The sequence below is a fragment of the Echiichthys vipera genome (assembly GCF_963691815.1).
Source record: "Echiichthys vipera genome assembly, chromosome: 16".
NCBI classification, from domain to species: domain Eukaryota; kingdom Metazoa; phylum Chordata; class Actinopteri; order Perciformes; family Trachinidae; genus Echiichthys; species Echiichthys vipera.
In genome coordinates, this window is record NC_139841.1 from 19,677,101 (window position 1) to 19,696,066 (window position 18,966).

Consider the following 18,966-nt stretch of genomic DNA (forward strand, 5'->3'; position numbering starts at 1 on the left):
TGTCAAATGTGTATAAAGAAATGTTCTTAACATCACAATTTTGGTGCTTGTGGATACAAACTGTTTACTTATACCACAAGACATGTGTTGGGAATATTTTCAAAGAGGTAACACAGTGGCAATAAAAATATAAAATACATTTACATTTGTACATTGAAACAAATATTGTGTTCACGGATCAACCGTCACTAACAGTTGTTGCCCTCATGGGTCCCCATTATGCATCTATACAGCATCTGTCTAGCATTAGCACTGCAGTGGCTGATGCAGCCTATCAAATGTAGAGAGCAGAAGTTAATCATTTGAACGAGAAACTCATCCCTCTCAAATGACAGTTTCCATATCATTAGGCATTATATGTCTGAATGTATGTCTGTATGGCTAGAAATATAGCTAAAGCTGAATTTTGAAAGCAGTCTTCATGGAGTTAAAGCACAACTGATTGACTGATATATTGTTGCATCAGTGCATATAAAATGTGCTCTCATACTGTTGTTACTATTGATTATAGTATGGAGTCCACATAGGCCAACCCGACCTCCAACCCATATGAACACATAAGTCGTTGGTTCCTTCACTCTAATATGACCTACAGGAGCCTTTCCTAAATTTTTGCCCCCTACCAGTGGCAGGAGATCAACACATCCTTATACCTACATGTAACAATAGTAATTTTAAACACGTGGTTAAAGTTGTGAAATGGCTAGGTTAAGGCAATAAAACTACTTGGTAAAGTTTAGAAAATGGATCATGGATTGGGTTAAATTAAGTACGTTTGCCACGTAACTTAATGTATGTGATGTAGTTACATATGTCACAAATGACATAACTTTGTTATGTACTTAATTTAAATTACAAGTTAACTTATGTATTCAGCCCAACCTCCTCTCTATAGATCACCTGACTTCCTCTTTTGCTCCTCCATTGTCATAATTACAATGGTCAATAAAGGTCATCGCCAGTACAATTGTAAATATGGTTCATAATAAGCTACTTTTACATATTACCTATGGGGTCATTTTGTAGGGAGAGGACAGTCTCAAACAGGCTGTATTCAGAGCTGGTGACATATATGTGAAGTTTATGTTCAAAAGTTAGGGAAAGGCAGTAGGAAGATTGCAGGTATTAAACTCAATTACATCAAAATTACCTACATATAGTCCACATGTCTGAGTTTGCCAGTTTTTACCCAGAAATGTTTTTTTTATAGCCCAATTGCTTAACATTTGCCCAAGATCTCACAGATTTAATTTCCTTCCGTGTGAGAATCATATGTGAATTTCATTATAGAATAGTTTAACCTGGTACCTAAAGTTCCCCCCACAAGGGATAAAAGTCTTGAGGAGTTTGGTCACATTGTTCCATTAGAGGCCTAAAGACCACACAATTATTTACTGGCGACATTTTGAATGACAATACATTGAAAATTAAAAAGTCTATTGGACACTTTATACTTGCTTAAAGTCTTGATCTTCAAATACAGGAAGAGTAATGGTTTATACACTATAAACAACTGCATTGGGTCTACAGGGTGATAGTTAAATCTCCCTGAAAACACTTTCCTACAATATAGTAAGTAATGGTCTTTTTGTATGCTTGTATTTATGCATGTTACCACAGACATGACACTGATGGTGAAACGTGGTTACAACAAATTGTCAGGCAATGCTGATGGACTGAGAATGGACAAAGGAAAAGTACTGGAATTCCACCTCCAGACAGACTATTTTGGGGAAACTCCACCCAGTGCTGTATGAGTGGCGCATAAGTCTGAGGTCTGAAAACTGATGTGCAGAGTTTTTGCTCTAACTCTCCATAATGAGCACATTACTCAGCTCTGGATACAGCCGTGTGTCTCTGCATGCTTTACTGTACTGTACTGTCTTACAAGAGAAAAGAAAAGTATTTTTTTCTTCATGGTTCATAATTTATTGCTACCTTTGGGCCATAAATATGAAGTATGACTGGTTTTGTTGAGTTATAAAAGAATCAAGTATATTTCTCTGTAAGTTCCAATAAACACTGGAAGAAAAAGACTTTCATGTGAAGGCCCTGTAACAGCTACTGGATAGCATGAAAATGGCACAATAACTTTGTTTCGTGAGCTACAAATGACCCAGAGGGTCAACTTTAAGATTCACCTAAAGTGACACAGAATAAAACAAAAGTTGAAAAAGTCAGAAAATATTCACCAGAGAATAGAGTAAGTTTAAACTTAGCTCCAGACTTCTACATAATAGGAGGTAGCTGTTAAATATTGACCTCGAACTCCAATTAAGGCAAATACCCCTTCAAGTGGGGATTTTTCATTCACTGGTTGGAGATCCTAACATGTTGAGCTTTTCAGTTCCCGAGACGTTGTTGATATCTTTTTGGACTGACCTAGCCAAAAGCCCTTTGTATTTATGTAGCTTAGATGTGAATACAAAACAGCTTTTCATCTGTTTTCAAAGTCGGTCTTTTGACTGGTTTGTCTCCTGTCTAACTATTATTGTGCTGCCATCACACAAGCACAATTCATTGAAAGGAATGCAGTGAATTTCCTGTTAGCTCTTGGGGGATATGGTTTGTTTTTCCTGTTGCTGGGAGCCAATTTTTTTCTGTTGCCCTCTTTAACTTCCTGTCTAGAAGCTTGACATTACAGAGAGGCTGCAGAGGTGAGCGTCAGAGGCCATTGATTAGACTTCTGTTATCCATCACCCACCCACCCCCCCTGCCCTGAACCACCATTACAAACTCCCAGATCACATCCATTTCAGGCTTGGTCAGTCAAAGACATGGGTTGTGCTTGTTAATAAAAAATTTGAAGGGAGACATGCTTTTACAGCATTGTTTAAGAAAACAAAAGCACAAAACCCGTATAGGTGACTTTGAAAGGAGATGGTGGCTCTGCTGGTGGTGGAGATTACCATAATCTCATGCCATGCTGCTAGTCGGTGTGCTTTGGGTGCTTCCAATGCTTGCATTGGCGCTGCTGTTCTCAGAGGGGGAAGGGTTGGTAGAAACAGGTTGTCGTTTTGCTCCTGAGCAGGGACATCCTGAGGGAACATGAGAGAGACGCCAATAAGAACCTAATGAAAAAGGAAGAAAAGAACCAATAAAAAAAGAATGAAAAAAGTCCTTACCAGGAAGATTTGCAGCAGATGAACTAATGTCCAGTCCAGTTGGGTACCCTGAAATAAGCAGAATGAGACCATTTCAAATAAAATATGCATAAATATGCATTCAGATTCATATATTAAATCTGAAACAATACATCGCTAACCATACATTTACCTGTTTTTATTTTGATAAACCACAGTGCTCCAATAAGTAATACTCCAATCAGGAACCCTCCAAATGCAATGCCCAACACAGCAGGTAGGCCAAAATCAAAGCATGGTGGGGCTGAAACATATACATAAAAAACAATGTATGAAATTACAAGCACAAGTCAGAACTAATGGTTAGCACTCATGCCAACACAGTATGAACATCAGCAGAAATTTGGACTGTTGTTGATGTACAGTAGGTAGTCAAGTAGTATTTTTGTCACAATGATTATTTTTATGGGATGATGCCAGTTGTTGAGGCGGCAGAGGTGAGATATGATTGTATATTTCAGAATCCAGAGTTATATAATATAATATGTTTCTCTTGGGAACAGCAAAAAAGTTCAAGGATTTCAGCAACCTTATTAAATTGGCTGATTTCTCTAAAGCACCATAGCAAAGAAGAAGTGCCAGTTGCCAGCACCAGTGTAACAGAACACCCACACAACAATTGTTCTGGTGTGTCTAGTGAATAATGTGTTTTCAGGCAACAAAATCTTGAAATCAAATGTAGGAGTTTCCTGACACGCACAAATAAAGGTGTTTTTTAATTAAAATCACACTTTCAATTACATAACCATGGCAACAAATTAAAATATAGTTGCTGTGTTGGAAATGTATCTTGCAAGTTTTAAGTCTTTAAAGATTGATTCTGAAAAAACGATGTAATTATGTGCTCATTGTCTCTGTTCTAATATAATAATACAAATTTTAAACCACAATCAAGTTTGGCATTAGTGATGTTCTGTGTCCTGACTTACCGCACACAACGTGCTTCACTGCTAACAAACTTAATAGAAAACATAAAAATCTGAGCCAGCAGCAATAAAAAATAATTTCCACTCAAATCAGCTCTGAATGAGTAAGAGAACAGGCAACCTCGCTCAAGCCAGTGACATACAGTATCCTGGCAGAGACATCCAGTGCTAGTCTAGCAAGGCCATCCCACAGGTTTGCTTCGCTCATTGTGGTCTGGCAAGGCCGTGAATGGATTACCTTGAGATAGACATCACTTCAAGAGGGCTGTACAATAGATTATGAAGCAGTTTCCTCCTTCACTCAGACATCACTTAAAACTCTGCAGTCCGATTTTCAAGCAGAAAAAACATATTGGATATTCTTAAATCCTTGAAAAACTCATTTAAAACTTACACCAAGATCAAGTTTAAAATAGTTGTGACACAGAAAGCAGTTTAAGGGTCTGGAATGTTATCTTCTAAACTTCCGTATCACCAGTATTGGACAAAAATATGAATTTAGGAATATAGTGTGGCTCTACAAGGCTATACACAAACACAAACACATACACACACAAACCACCTGAACCCAACATAACCAGCGTGTGCATGCCATGTGTTGCATATCAAGAAAAACAGTGTACACACATGCTTCTGCTACCTGTAGAGATCCTCCTGCAATTATCTAGAACATTTGGAAGAAACTAATCATCACCTTTGCACGAGTTTCTCTCACCTGCCTCTGCTGCCTTGTGCCTCCTGGTGGAATGTGCTAGGCTAAGAACTACACTGGGCTTCACACAATACAGCTCCCCTTTCCTGAAGTACATTATAGAGAGGACATGAAGAACAGAAGACAGTGGGTTTGTCTTGTAGAAACTTGCCACCACTCTGTGCATCATGTGTATTTGAAGTGTTTTTAATCAATGCTGATTTTAGAACATACAATTTTTTAACTGAATTACATGGGCATTAAGAAAGTACAAAGCCTGGTATTGTGCATGTGACTCCATAAGGTTAAAATAAAATAAAATGAAATACTAATAAATAATGCTGATATTTAAACAACAACAAATATATATTAATTAAACACAACCCAGAGCACTGGTACAATGACATCTTGTGGCCATTGGGGACCACTGCAGCCCCGGCAGCCAACCCAGATTGTTGATCTGTCAGCGAGGAACATTCCTTGACCCTGAATGAGCCAGAAACATCACAGCAACTAAAGCAGGTTTTCTCTTGAGAGTTTTTTCTGTAATCAGTTGCTGTGTTAGTTTGTACAAGTGAGGCTTTGACAGCAAAGCTGAATAAACAAGAGCAGGAAGCAGAAGCTCCAGTGCAGGTGGAGAGGAGGCAGCAGACAGCAGGCCTGTGCTTTGACTCCCTGGAGCCCTCTGTATGAAAACTACTAAACAGGAATGATTGCTGAATGGAGCACTGTAAGTCCTGCTGATATAACCCCTGTATCTCTGACACTGGCTAATGGATGGAACCACAGAAACAGACCTACCAAACCAGCATGTTCCTTTACAACTAGCACAATTCTCGTATTTCACATCCAAGTCATTGTTTAATTGCGTTAAAAGTTAAAGCAAAACAGCAAAAAAGAGGACAAACAGGACACAGGAAAGCGTGGATAAAGAGTTCAGTCTGCTGAAGGAGTAACATACTGTATGCTGCAACACTGACATACCAACCTTTATCTTTATCCTCTAGAAGGAAGAGGATAAAGGAAGCTTAAGGAATAAACAAATCCCTTATCCATTTTAGAAATAAGTACGACAAACCCCAGGCAATTCCCCATTTAATCAACATTTTCTTCCTTCTGTCTTTTTGAAATTGAATCATACGAATTTTTCTAGAAATGGATCATCCATCTGTGATACTTTTCCTTCTTTGAAAGGCATCTTTCGAGTCAACTGTGGCAAATGGTCTGACAATAACACCAGGCCCAGTGTCTGTGTTTGGACAGCAAAAGAGTCAGACCCTCTTGGAAACACAAAGGACTTCACCCCCCTCCCCTGAGGACCATTACTTCTGATTGTGGCCACAAGGTCAGCCTGCAGACCTTCCTAAAGGACGAAGCCCAGCCCTGCAAGCCCTTACTGGCTTCACTGCATATCCTGAGTTCACTGCTATGACAACCGCCCATGCGACACTTGTTGTGCACTGAAAGCAACAATTGGAATCAAAATTAGAGCAGCAAGCAGCAATTCACTGGCCGAGCACTAGACTAGCAATTAGGTCCTGAGGGCAAAAAAGGGTCATTCAAAAGTTTTAGTTTTTTTTCTGAGGATTCAGAGAGTTTATTTTTAAAGTATTTATATGAAACCTTAATCTTCATAGGAACGCTTTGTCAAGGAAATGGCACATTTCGCAATCGAAATCTCAATTTGTTGCTAATGTTTCTAGTGTTTGTGAACAGTGTTCCACTGTAAAGCCCATTTACAGTATACATTATTTAACATTTAATTGTAATATTTATACATTTCTATGACAAAATGACTACAGGAATAAATAAAAGATAAAACAATATATGATCTACAAATAATCTACAAAATGTTGTATACAAATGCTTTGAAAAGGTTTGTTTTCTGTCTAGAAAGTTTTAGTGAGGAAGTGAGTGTAGGAAAAGAAGAGAAAATCAGCTAAATCAATAGACCTGAGTGGAATCTCCTAATAACAACAATCTAGTTCTATGAGGGTTTAGATTGAACTCACTTGGTGGTTGCAGACACGGCTGGGTAACCTCCAGATTCCTCTTTACTCTTCCACCATCTCCACATTTCTAGTGAGGTGGAGAAAGAAAAAACAATTAATAAAACCCATAGGATAATTTTTTCATGTGTCAAAACTGCATTTGAGCTTCTTGTTAGAAGTGAAGGCCAAATCCTGTCAAACTCACCCACCATAACAGATCTGCACTGGCTACAAAATACTCTTGACAACCAAGGGAAAGTTTGTATGTTCTTACATGACCTGTTTGATAAACTCCTACCTCACTGTAACAAAGTTTCACGGAGCATTCCAGGTCCCATTTGGTGGATGTCAGCTCTTGGAGTTGATCTAGGGAGAAGCTGAGTCGGGTGCTGTTGGGACAAGAATTTAAGGAGCAGGCCTCTGGCATGAAGGGCAGCTCTTTCATTACAGGGCATGAGCCTGTGGAGCGCAAAAAGCAGCTGATCACCTTGATGGTCAGGACAATATCCCCGAAGGTGTGCCCTGAGATCTACAGGAAACAGAGAAAAGATCAAATATTGTCAACAGAAAAAGCACAGGAATGGGCATCAGCTGAAAAAGACAACGTAGCATACAACTCTGGGTCTTAATAGCTGTGTTTCAGAACTAAATTCTGTAATAATCACATTAAAGTGATTTTGAAATGTCTGGCACGGACTGACCAATATTAGCAGCTAAACACGTCTTTTTTATTCTACATTGTCTAGCATATATTTAGCTATATTTGAGCAGGCGTTACGTGATGTGAAATACAATTACGAGGATAAATGATTTCTTACCTCTGCATAAATTCTCTTGTCACTCTGCACCTTCGTGTTAGGGTCCAGGGGAGAACGGTAGTCTGGGGAGGTGTATAGCTGCATCAGCAGAGGCATCTGATGAGGGGCATTAGTTGTAATGGGAGTGACTGGTGCTGGAACGGTTTCTATAACTGAGAGAAAAATGGCACAAAAAATTAAACAAGATAAACCATATACATCCATTTTTAAAAAATCTATATTTTTAGCTGTCCTGTCCTGTGCACACGATGCTATTGCACCACTCTTTGTGAGGTTTATACCCTCCTCAAGACAACATCTTCAGGAACTTAAAATAAACTCAAAAGGGTAATTCAAATTGCGGCATAGCACATTAATACATTCAATGCAATAATGATGTTGGTGCATATTACTTTTACTTAAATTAAAGCAGTCATTATCCTCCAAATGTTCCATTTCACTGCTGGCTTTGTGTAACATGATTATGCGTGGGCTGTTGCTTTTGCTGTTGCACTACTCTACTGTCTTTGTCGAAAATGCCTTTAAAAACCTTCTCCTCATCGTCTTACCTGCAGGGTTGTCTTTTTTTCCAAGAACCAGTAAAACCATAGAGTCCTCTGGTCTGAACTCAGTGTAGCTGGTGAAAGTACTGGCTTTGAAATGATCTAAAGCCTTCCTTTGCACATCCTCTGCATTGTCGCTGTTCAGTGTAAATAAAGGCTGTATTCTGTGTGTGATGGTGGGTAGCAGGATGTCATTGTTAGACTGAAGAGAGAGAAGATGAGTTCAAATAAATCAGTAATGACTTAGAGACTGTCTTATACAAGGACTCACTCAATAATAGGGTTTTTTTCACAGGCATGGGAAATATTGTGAATAAGAAATCATTTATCCCTGTTATCAAGTGAGCTATATCACATTATTTACAACAATGTAATCACATGAAGTAGAGCTAATAAATATCACATGAGGTTGTGAGACAATAACTCTCTATGCTTTAACTACTAGAGCGTAGGTCTGTTAACTTACACCAAACTGTGTGTGCTGTGGGTTGAGAAAGGTCCATGTGGTGCCCTGAGGGCCTCTCAGGAACACGCTGGTCTTCTTAGTGTCAACGCGAAGTGATACATTGCTGCAATGTGAAAAATCAAAAATTACTTGGCCAATAAAGATAGCAAGCCAATACATACTATCTATGTCTTGTGAATCTCAAGGTTTACCGAGTGTTTGCATTCTCTGGGATGTTTATGATATGTAGCTCAGCTTCATCACCAGGGTTCTGTTGCTGTGGGGAGCAAGATTTGAAGGAGGAAGCCAGCGGTTCTGTTTCAATCTTCATAAAGTGCTTCTCTGAGGCATCTTCATTTTTAAGTATGCAGTAACGGTTGCCAGGTTTGGTCCCTGTAAAACCAAAAACATTCATTCTGGATCATTGTTCATGCAAAAGACAAATAACATTCCAGGGGAAATTATGGGTCATAAAATGATCCCTGCATAATGTCATATAATCAAGAAGACAACAAAAAAATGGACTGCCATCACTTCTCTTTAAATGCTTACTTGTGGCAGGGCTGTAGAGGCTGCAATAAACAAGCAATATGCGATTACAATTAAAGCCTATTTTATAATTATTCAACAAGGTAGTTTTACCGAGAGTGATTCTCTGAAAAACTCTTCCCATCCAGTGTGGCTGGTATCAGAAGTTCAGTTTACAGTGTTTTACTGGGTATCCAGCACAGGGGAGCCATAGCCCAGTTTGTAGCAGAAGACCAAATTGCTGGGGCAGGCACACCTTGCCTTTTTCTTGCAATGGGAGATATTTCAGGAGCAGTCTCATGGGTGTCCACTATGCTCAGCCTTTGACCACATAATGGTGACTGATGGTTTACAGGTGCACCCTGGCGCAGTGCTCAAATTGCTACGCACATTTTGTTTCAAAACACTCAGCTGGGAATGGGGGTGATATATCTCACAGCACCTCATATAGCCCCATCACACAAGTACTCTGAGTCGTGGGAAAGAAAAAACCTGCATATTGGAGCGACATTTTGACTGAAGAATGTGAGTACTTGGATTATGCCCCGCATTATGCTGCAGATGGGTATTGAATTTTTTTATCCTTATTAATATGTGTCATCATTAAAGTACATTAAGAATCAGATACTGTGCATGGAGGAAATTGAGTTTTTAACAGTGTCCTTTCAAGCCTACAGGAGGATAAGTATTTGTGACTAGAATGATTTTGAGTGCGGTATCACTTCAAGCTACATTTAGTTCCTATAGGTCCTAAACTCTGCAACAAGAATGTCAAAATTGCTTCTTTAACACTGTTTAAGAAACCTCTTTTGCACTAATGATAGACCTTTGAGACTTTCAAGAAACCTAAGGGACATTTACATATCTTCTCCTCGGGAAGCTTTTTAACTTGGCAACGCGCTGTTGTGTAGTCGTTGCATATACTTTTCAAACACCTACAACAAGGCCTACGCAAGTCCCCCTAACACTTCACAACAAAATAGCGATGAAAACCATTGCACTGCTTGAGTAATTTTAATGCCCTTGTGGACTCTGAGTCAGTAAAAACACAAGCTGAAACTGAGAATGCCTGAAAACACTGCTCTCTTTCCTCCATTTTAAATGCGTTGTTCAAGCTGTGATGAAATGCTGTGTGCCACTGCCAATATGTAATGTATTAATTCACGGACCAGGAGAATGAAAATCATAATGAGAGCTATTCAAATTTAATTTACCAAAATACTTTAAAAGTAACTGGATATTAAAGCAGCCTCTGCATTTTCAGCATCACTGTTCACTATGTTAACCTATGTCAGAGCTCTGCTTTGGCTCAGACTGCCTTAAGGAGGCTTTGTTAGAAAATAATTGCACTTGCATCAAGCATCCTGCTACCGCTGCTACTACTGCTGCTGGAACATATTATTCGAAATGTCCAGCTGTGAATGCTCACTTTAATTTAGTGTGTATTGAGTGTCCATCTTCAGCATCGGTGCCTTGTCAATCATGAGTAGAGCTGCATATTTTGGAACACAGTACAAAACTGCACATGGTTTGTGCTCTATATGTTAAGTGAGTAAGTAAGTGAGTGTCAGTCAACTCTGTACATAGTCATCATCTGATCCTTAATACTGAGTTTTAAGTTTCAGGTTCGAAAAAAACAATATGTTAGAAAATATGTGATTTCTTTTCATTTATTTATCTGTGGATCTTTGGTTGTCCATGTCAGTAAAATCAATGCATTACAAGTTTTGTTTTGAGGTCCTTGGAAATGAATGTGTTGATGGCATACGCTAATGGAATTTCTTTCTAAAAAAATACAAATAGAAAATTGGAAAAGATAAAAACACACACACACATACACACACACACACACACACACACACAAACAAGCCCAAACGCACACGCACACACACGCACAGGCACACACACGCACACACACACACCTGAAATTGCTTTGCCCTCGTCAGCACCATATATTGTTTTAAACCAAACAAAGATGCAGATAGCATACTCTAGATTAAAATCATAGCAATATTCATACATCTGAAACTCTTTTAGGTAGGCAAAAAGTCCTTTACAGTATCGTGGAGGTCTGATGGAATGCTGCACTATAATGTCCCACATGCATTCACATTACCTATGCTGGCATGTTACCAGACCTCATACTGTCATAGAGTCCTTTCAAACTGGCAAATACAGACCACAGGGAATTTGTTAAGATAAGCCCTGTTAGTGAAAACAAATTAAATATCAGCTAGGTTACACAAATTCTCACCTTTAGTTCCTGTCGATGACATTATTTTCAGATTTCGGACTGTGGTGAATGAAGTCACACCCCCAAACTTCTGTCTTGCCCACTTGACCAGCTCCTCATCTTGAGTGGGAAAGTCTTGCTTGTGGACATTGTCGTGATGTTGATTACCATGCAGAGTAATTGTGGAGTCATTTTTTACCTGGAAAGTAGAGCCCAAGCAAACACCAATTAGTTTCTTTCAATAATATTTCCAGAAAGAACACAGTCAGACTCACTTAGGTCCTAACATCATGAGTCTGTCTGCTACAATAAAACAGAACGGAGTGAGTGAGCTTAATATCTATTCATATTCAGCTCATGTCTGCTCATATTTTGTCATACAAAACATCCCATCCTTCTCACTCTCCGCTGTTACTTTTTCTTACCCTCCGCCCAACTCTCCCTCTATTCTCTGAGCAGGGTGCTGTTAAAAAGAAATGTTTATTATGGTTAAGTGTCCACGAGCCCAGTTGCACAACCCTGTTGGAGCCATGGTCTTTCCTTTACTTCCTGAGTGGGGCCAGGAAATGGGACCTTTTTTAGCTTTGTGCGTCACCGCAGTCGGCTGCAATCTGGCTCCATACAAGGTATAAATATATACATCCATCCCATCGACTAGACACTGCTGTTTCCTTGTCTGGGCCAATGGGAAATAATGGAGTTTACATTAATCTTTGCATGAAGGGGGGCACTGGGAATATAGTAGAGATTGTCTACAGTAGATTTTAAGACAGTTTGACATATGACAAAAAAATTTGCACATTAAAAAAATAACGACAACATGCTCCAATTTTATTTTGGGCTCTTCCTTCTACAGATTTGTTTTCCTCTTCTTCAGAGGACCAAAGGCCGTAGTGGAAAGTGAAGTACCGTGCCTGTTTATTTTGTAAACACTTAATGCTCATGGACGCTCATGAACAGCTCATTTTGTCAAAGGAAACCATTCTGTTTGTTTTTTTAGGACAGTATAATTTGTTCGTCTACCAGAAATTATTTCAAGTTCAATTTTAAACTCAAATACACTGAGCAGTATAATGGGACACCATTTTATTTCATGTTTCAAAGGTCCCATAAATAAAAAGTAAAAAGTAAGATTAAGGCAGTAATTTGTCGGCTGCAATGCCAGAAATAATGGAGAGCGCAAATGCAGAAGACCCTGAAACACTGACCAATCAGAGCAGACTGGGCTTTGTGGGAGGGGGGCTTAAGGAGACGCTAAAATGGAGTGTTTCAGACAGAGGGTAAATACAGGTATATTCAGACGGACAGTAAACATGTTCGGATAAGAAACTCAAAATACGAAAGCATGCTCATGCTGCGAAATGAGCATATGTCCCCTTTACTGTGCTTGTTTTAATTATTTCATTTACTCAGTCTACTTATTTTTGAGCTTTAACCACAATACAGATTAATATTTGGACAAGGCAACAAATGTTTTTCAGCTCATAGCATCATGTTTGCCGGGCTATTTTAGAAAGAACTGTATTTTCTGTAAATCAGCCTGTTAATATTTATCAGGTGGAGTATTCTTGTTTAAATAATTAAAATCTTCCCTGGCCTGTCTAGTATGTGTGACTATATTTGTGTGCATGTCCTTGCGTCACAAAGGGAGACAAATGGTGAAAAGTCAAATAAGCAAGGGGAATTCATTGGTCTTTCTACATGAATATTTGATTGACATGAGATCAAAGATAGCAGGGAAATGTAAATAAACAAAATAAAAGAGGGAAAAGAGGTCACGGCAGAAGCAGGCAGAGGATGGGAAGAAAAAGGGAAATAATGATGTTAACTATTTTAATGATTACAGTGGAAGTTAACTCCGACTAGTCTCAGTGTAGTGGGTTTGACATTTTGCAGGCTCACAGTAAAGTTCAAGGAACTCAAAGATGTTTTGAGAGAAAAGCGCATTTACAGGATATTACAGAAAGTTCTGATACCAATCAGTCTGCCTTGGGATGGATATATGAGTTTTAGATACTAGATTCCATCTTTTAATCTGATCAGTAACCTTAGATTCTTCAATAGAAGGTGATCTATATATTTAACAGTAGCCTAATATTAAGAATATTATAATGCATAATGTGGGAAATGCAGGGAAAAACCTGCTTCTGCAACTAACAAAGTGTTAAATAATATACTGAAAAAAGTAAGACCCACAAGACTTTATAGACAAAAAAACTTACCGATCTTGTTCACCGTGTTTTTTTTAACAACCCTGTGTACTCAGGCAAGTTTCTGAAGGCCAACAAGAGCTGTGAATGTGACACTGAGCCAAGCTGTCAAGCTGGTGACGTACTTTCTCAGACGCAGAACAGATGTTTCTCTTACACTGCAATCTGCAGTAAAACACTATTATCCCCCAGTGATACTGCTCATCCCATGAAAACATCCTGTTGTCACAGGCAATGTTGTCCAGGCTCTCGACAGGACATGATACAGGATGTGGTATCACACTGCTGTCAGCATATCAGTTACTGGTGACATTTCTGTAAATATGTCATCACCATTATTGGTCAGCTCTGATTTTTATTATATCTTATTTTACCTGTCTACTATCAGTTGGAATTCATGTCAGTATAAAAGTACAAGCATTAATTCATCTTTTTTTTGTCAGCGTAAAATAATTTTGTGTGTTGAAGCGGTTAAAAAGATGCTTCTGACAAGTGATGCTTCAATGTGCAGGGGGAAAGCTCTGACATTTGCGAGTCAGCTGCCAAACAGATTTGCAACATGGAAACATGGAAGACAAACAACCAGCTATAACGTTATAATAGTAATAGACACAATGTGAATTTAGACGCGTTTTGTGTTTTTAATTAACCCGAATAGAGTATTAATGAGTGTACAAAAGTACAACTTAGCCAAACTGACACCAACATGAGTACTACTGAGCGTGTGCAAGAAAACTTGCCTGATATCGGACAGAATTGTCAACTAAAGGTTTGAGCCAGGCAATGACAAAACAGCACAGAAGGTTGAAACCTCTTCCTTCTCGTACTGATAGTATCTACAGTTGTTAAATAACCCTAACTTCAATGGTTTAAATGTTGGTTTAATCAAAGTTATTATAATTTTCCATGAGAATAAGGTGCATTATCTACAGAAACAGTAGTTCCATGTCTTGACCACAACTGGAAGTAATCAATGTTATTCATTAAGAAATTAGGTCTTTCATCTGTAACATATTCAGAATGAATTATAGTTCAGTTTGAGGCAATCTTATTTGGACACCTCAGTCCTTTTTAATATATTTTCCTGTTTAAGACTGGCTGTTTAGTTCAGTTTCAAAAGACTGTGACATAAAACTGTTCTGTCAAAATGGAACGTAACAATATGTTTGTGTTTAATTCACCCTGTTAGGTTCATCGCCAATTTGAAACACTACAATGACCGAACACTTTCCCCCATAGCAGTATTACTCCTCGATTTAATTAGACACTCAAGCAGCTGAATAAAATTTGTTTCCTTGCATTTCTGGTTTTAATTCCCAGATATAATCTACAGACAGTCTGTTAACCTCCAATTTCATTGGAACATTAATTTTACAGCTGATGCTTTGATCAGCCCCTCTTGTTGCTGGCCACTCTAAAACTTCTCTTACCGATTTATAGTTTAGGTAATAAAAACTCAAAAACCACAAACTGCCTCGCGCAGAGCAGCCACTGGGGAATGACTATGGAAAAATCAACATGGTTCATTGTCTCTCTTAAGCTGCTCTCTCCAGAGCTGCACAGCTGTGGCAGTTTGACTGTATGTAAAACAGCTGGTACTTGACAGAAGCTAAATACAGAAGAAGAAGAAATGTGTAATCATAAAAAACTGTTAAAATAACCACTTACAAATCATTATTTATGATGAGTTAGAACTTGTTAGACAATCTCTTATATCAACACTAGTGATAGGTCGATTAATTGGTCGACTGATTAATCAGGGCGATTGATGCCTTTTTGTTATAATCGAGTAATGCCTGCGCCCCCAAGGCCGATTAACAGAAATGTTTGCAGACACATCTGCAGGAAGCCTTGCCAGTGTGACTGTTGCAGAACGAAGTAAGTGCCCCCCCCCCCCCCCCCCCCCTTGTGTCAATTTCCCCATTCTACGAGCAGACGCCAGCTTCACGGTTCAACCAGCTAAACTAGCTTACAGGGCTTGAAAAAACTATTCTATGGGTGTCCCCAGTCCCCACTCCTACTGCAGGGAGTGGGGGTAACATTGATCAGATTTGTCATTTGGGATGGTTGTGGGATGCTAAGCAAGTAACTGTGAATTAGTGGCTGTCCACAGAAGAGCAAAAACTGTTGTCACATTTTTTTTAAACTATGTTTCAAGTTGACTCTTAAGCAATCAAAAATGTGAACACTTTTTCAGCATGATAATATCCAGTCTGATTGTATGGTTATTGTTGTAGCTGTCCTGTCTAACCCATGCTGGTGGGTAAGAATGTTTGTTTGGCTATATGTATGTCTTAAGGAGTCTGTCAATTGGCGACATGCTCTACTGTTGTCAATTGTTTTTGTGTGTATTTTTTTAATACCGACCATGCACCCAGAAAAATGTTAGGTTTGAGACTGTAAAAAAGAAGTGAACGTAGACACCATGACATCACCCGTTGGTTTGGTTTAGCTATTTCGACCATAAACACATTAGGAAAATGTTTACTGAGGTGATAAATCAAGTGAGAATAGGGTAAGTTTTCTCAAAGAACTCTACACAATCTCACTTCTTTTTGCAACCAGTGGAGTGGTACCCTGCTGGTCATTAGAAATAATGCAGGTTTAAGATTGGTGTAAGAGCAGTCTGAATGTTGATGCAGAAAAACAAAGATTACTCACATAAATGTTGACATCTGCGTTGATGTTGAATAGGCCGAAGGCCATGTCTGGCGATGTGAGGATAAGGTTAATTTGCGTGGCATTGGTCAACTCCAGAGAGAACATCTTGGGATCCTGAGAGGAAAAAAAATTTCATATTACAACTTGAGTACTTTAGAAATGATCCCAATGTACTAACTGCACATTTAAATATATGCAGCGCCACTTAGTTAGCTGTTAATTCAGTGCTGCTTAACCATGATAATGAAGACACAACTTCTATCTCTGTGTGAAAGACCTTGGAGTTCATGATCGTGTCGTAGGCAGAGAAAGTTTGGCAGCGGTGTGAATCTCAAGGTGGAACACTGGGACTGATTAGGAAGATAAATGAATCAAGTGGCATAAATATTCACTCACATTGTGAAGCCATCCATATGGGAACTACTGTGCTGCCTATAATGAGCTTTTTGGTAAGTGTACCATGCTGAGGGTGGGCGGTGTTATAAACAAAGTAGTGCAATCAAAAAACTAAAAAACTTTATGAAATGTTTTGAGTAGTTAAAACAATGGCTCTTGCTCCTATTAAATAGTTGTTAACTGTGTTAACGTACAGGACTGTGTGGGGATACATTTGACTCAATAGGCTTGTTTAAAGTGTTTGCTGGGATTCATACTTAAGATTTTTTTTAAAAGCACATCATAATTATGTGTTTTAAGCATTTTATAAAGTTTGACTTTAAGTATGAGAATTTGTTAAAAACAGTTATTACCTTTTCTGTACAGAATGAAAATCAGCCTATATTCCTACTTCAAGCCATCCTTTGTTTTCTCTATGAAAGAGAATATAGCTATTCCCCAATTTGCAAACCTCCCTATCTTGCATGGGGTGTCATTAAATGAACAGACCTCAAGTTGACGGAGTAGAGAGACATTTTGCTTGCGGCACCAAGTTTAAAAATAGTTCCAACTGCAGTTTAATTCTACACACGTTTGATTTCTTTTCTACCAAAAGTCAGTTGGGGATATGACAATTATTTTTGTTTTTGCAACAACGAAAATGTCAACACATGCATCTCCCCAGAAAAAGCATTGCCAGTCAATTGAGCAGTGCTTGTAGACAGGCAGGAAGCTGTCTTTTCTGTCTGTCTTGGTGTTGGCATAGACATTAATGAGGTAATGCAGCTTGGTTCTATTCTTACATTTCCATGCAGTGTAAGTCAACAAGGGAAAGAAGTCAAGAGCGAATGAAAATCTACTAGAATCTATTATTTACCCGGTGTGCAATGAGCTGCATTTTTAAAAATGTGTTTATACTGTAAGTCTATTTAACATTGAAAGAGTGGGAAACAGTCTGATAATACTCTGGAGTAATGATAAAAATATAAATACGAAGAGTAAAACCATGCTATAACATTAATAGTAATACCTACTGTGTCACTCAGAATTATTTTAAGTAGTGTAGTCTTATTATCAATTTATGTATTTCTTATAACTTGCAGCCCAGTATCCTCCTACACATGGCTGAGCCTGGTGGTAGTTATACTGTATATAAAACCTCATTAATAACATAATTTAACACATAATGTAATATCTCATTAACCATGTTTTCAGCTGAGGGTAACACAATCGTGATGTGTTTCGCTAATAACCACCACAGTCAGTCATTCTATGAATCAGCCTTAATTACCATGCTCCACATGTGCGTAGAGTAAAGCTGGTACTGCCTGGTTTTATGGATGTAAGTGGTGTTGAGTAAACCTTCACTGTGGAATAATAAGTCTGAGTTTAGAGGGTTTTTTTTATTTCCAAGACTGACTTAATTCCAATAAATCCTCTTTATAATTACTTATACTCCTGTAATGGCCCTGAGATAATTGGGCTAGGAAAAGTGAAAGAGTTATGGATTTGAAATCAGTCAAAATCAATGCATTAGAAATGAACAACACCTTTCAAAAAAAAAAAAGTATCCCTCCGATGTGAGGCTTTTGTGGGAATTTAACATTCATAAATACACAGTTCTGCTTTCATCCACCTGTGATGCCTTTTGACAACCAATACTTTATTCTGTTTATGTAAAGGTAGATTGTTTTCAGAGCTGGGCCTGCTGGGGAGACAATAAGCATGCTGGGGAAACAGTGTGAATCCCTAATATTAAATTCATTTACTTGCTACCTGATGTTGCCGGAGCTTGATCCAAGAGAATTGTGATGAGCTCAGGCCTGAGCTATGGAAATGTTCAGACCCGTACAGAACAAATTAGGTCTGTGGAGACCACCAACAAATTGCCTATGAGCAAAACACATGCATTTGAAGAGAAGCTTGCACACCGAGTGCAATGGATAGAGTGATATGTGCACACACACACACACACACACACACACACACACACACACACACACACACACACACACACACACACACACACACACACACACACACACACACACACACACACACACACACACACACACACACACACACACACACACACACACACACACACACACACACACACTCTCTCTATATCACCAATGCATTGTGCAGAGCAGGTTTTGCACGAATGCTGCCCAGCATAAATGTGCTCCCTTCCTCATTTATTTATTTATTTATTTAACTGGCCAAAGGGGGCACTGCAATCCCAGGTGGAAACGTAGTGACATGTGTTACTGAATGGACCAGAAGTCAGGATCCCCATAGGGACAAAACAAAATAGCTTTTTGTTGTAGTTTTAGCATTGATAAGGCACTTTCTTTCCATCTGCAGTGCATTTATTTAGCTATGATCAAAAGAATATAGCCT

At 38.7% G+C, this 18,966-nt stretch overlaps 1 protein-coding gene across 1 annotated transcript in view; it reads right to left on the bottom strand.

Annotated features, from left to right (window-relative positions):
• Nucleotides 1-2,742: 2,742 nt before the first annotated feature.
• Nucleotides 2,743-18,966, bottom strand: part of eng (endoglin) — a 35,790-nt gene continuing 19,566 nt past the window's right edge. Inside the window, exons 4-14 of the mRNA XM_083929719.1 lie at nt 16,189-16,302; nt 11,339-11,516; nt 8,769-8,949; nt 8,578-8,680; nt 8,118-8,313; nt 7,570-7,721; nt 7,050-7,280; nt 6,773-6,839; nt 3,277-3,387; nt 3,126-3,173; nt 2,743-3,038 (exon numbers count right to left, since the gene is read on the bottom strand). Of these exons, the coding sequence (XP_083785845.1) occupies nt 2,917-3,038; nt 3,126-3,173; nt 3,277-3,387; nt 6,773-6,839; nt 7,050-7,280; nt 7,570-7,721; nt 8,118-8,313; nt 8,578-8,680; nt 8,769-8,949; nt 11,339-11,516; nt 16,189-16,302 (1,503 nt within the window). The 3' untranslated portion in view covers nt 2,743-2,916. The remainder of the gene's footprint in view (nt 3,039-3,125; nt 3,174-3,276; nt 3,388-6,772; nt 6,840-7,049; nt 7,281-7,569; nt 7,722-8,117; nt 8,314-8,577; nt 8,681-8,768; nt 8,950-11,338; nt 11,517-16,188; nt 16,303-18,966) is intronic.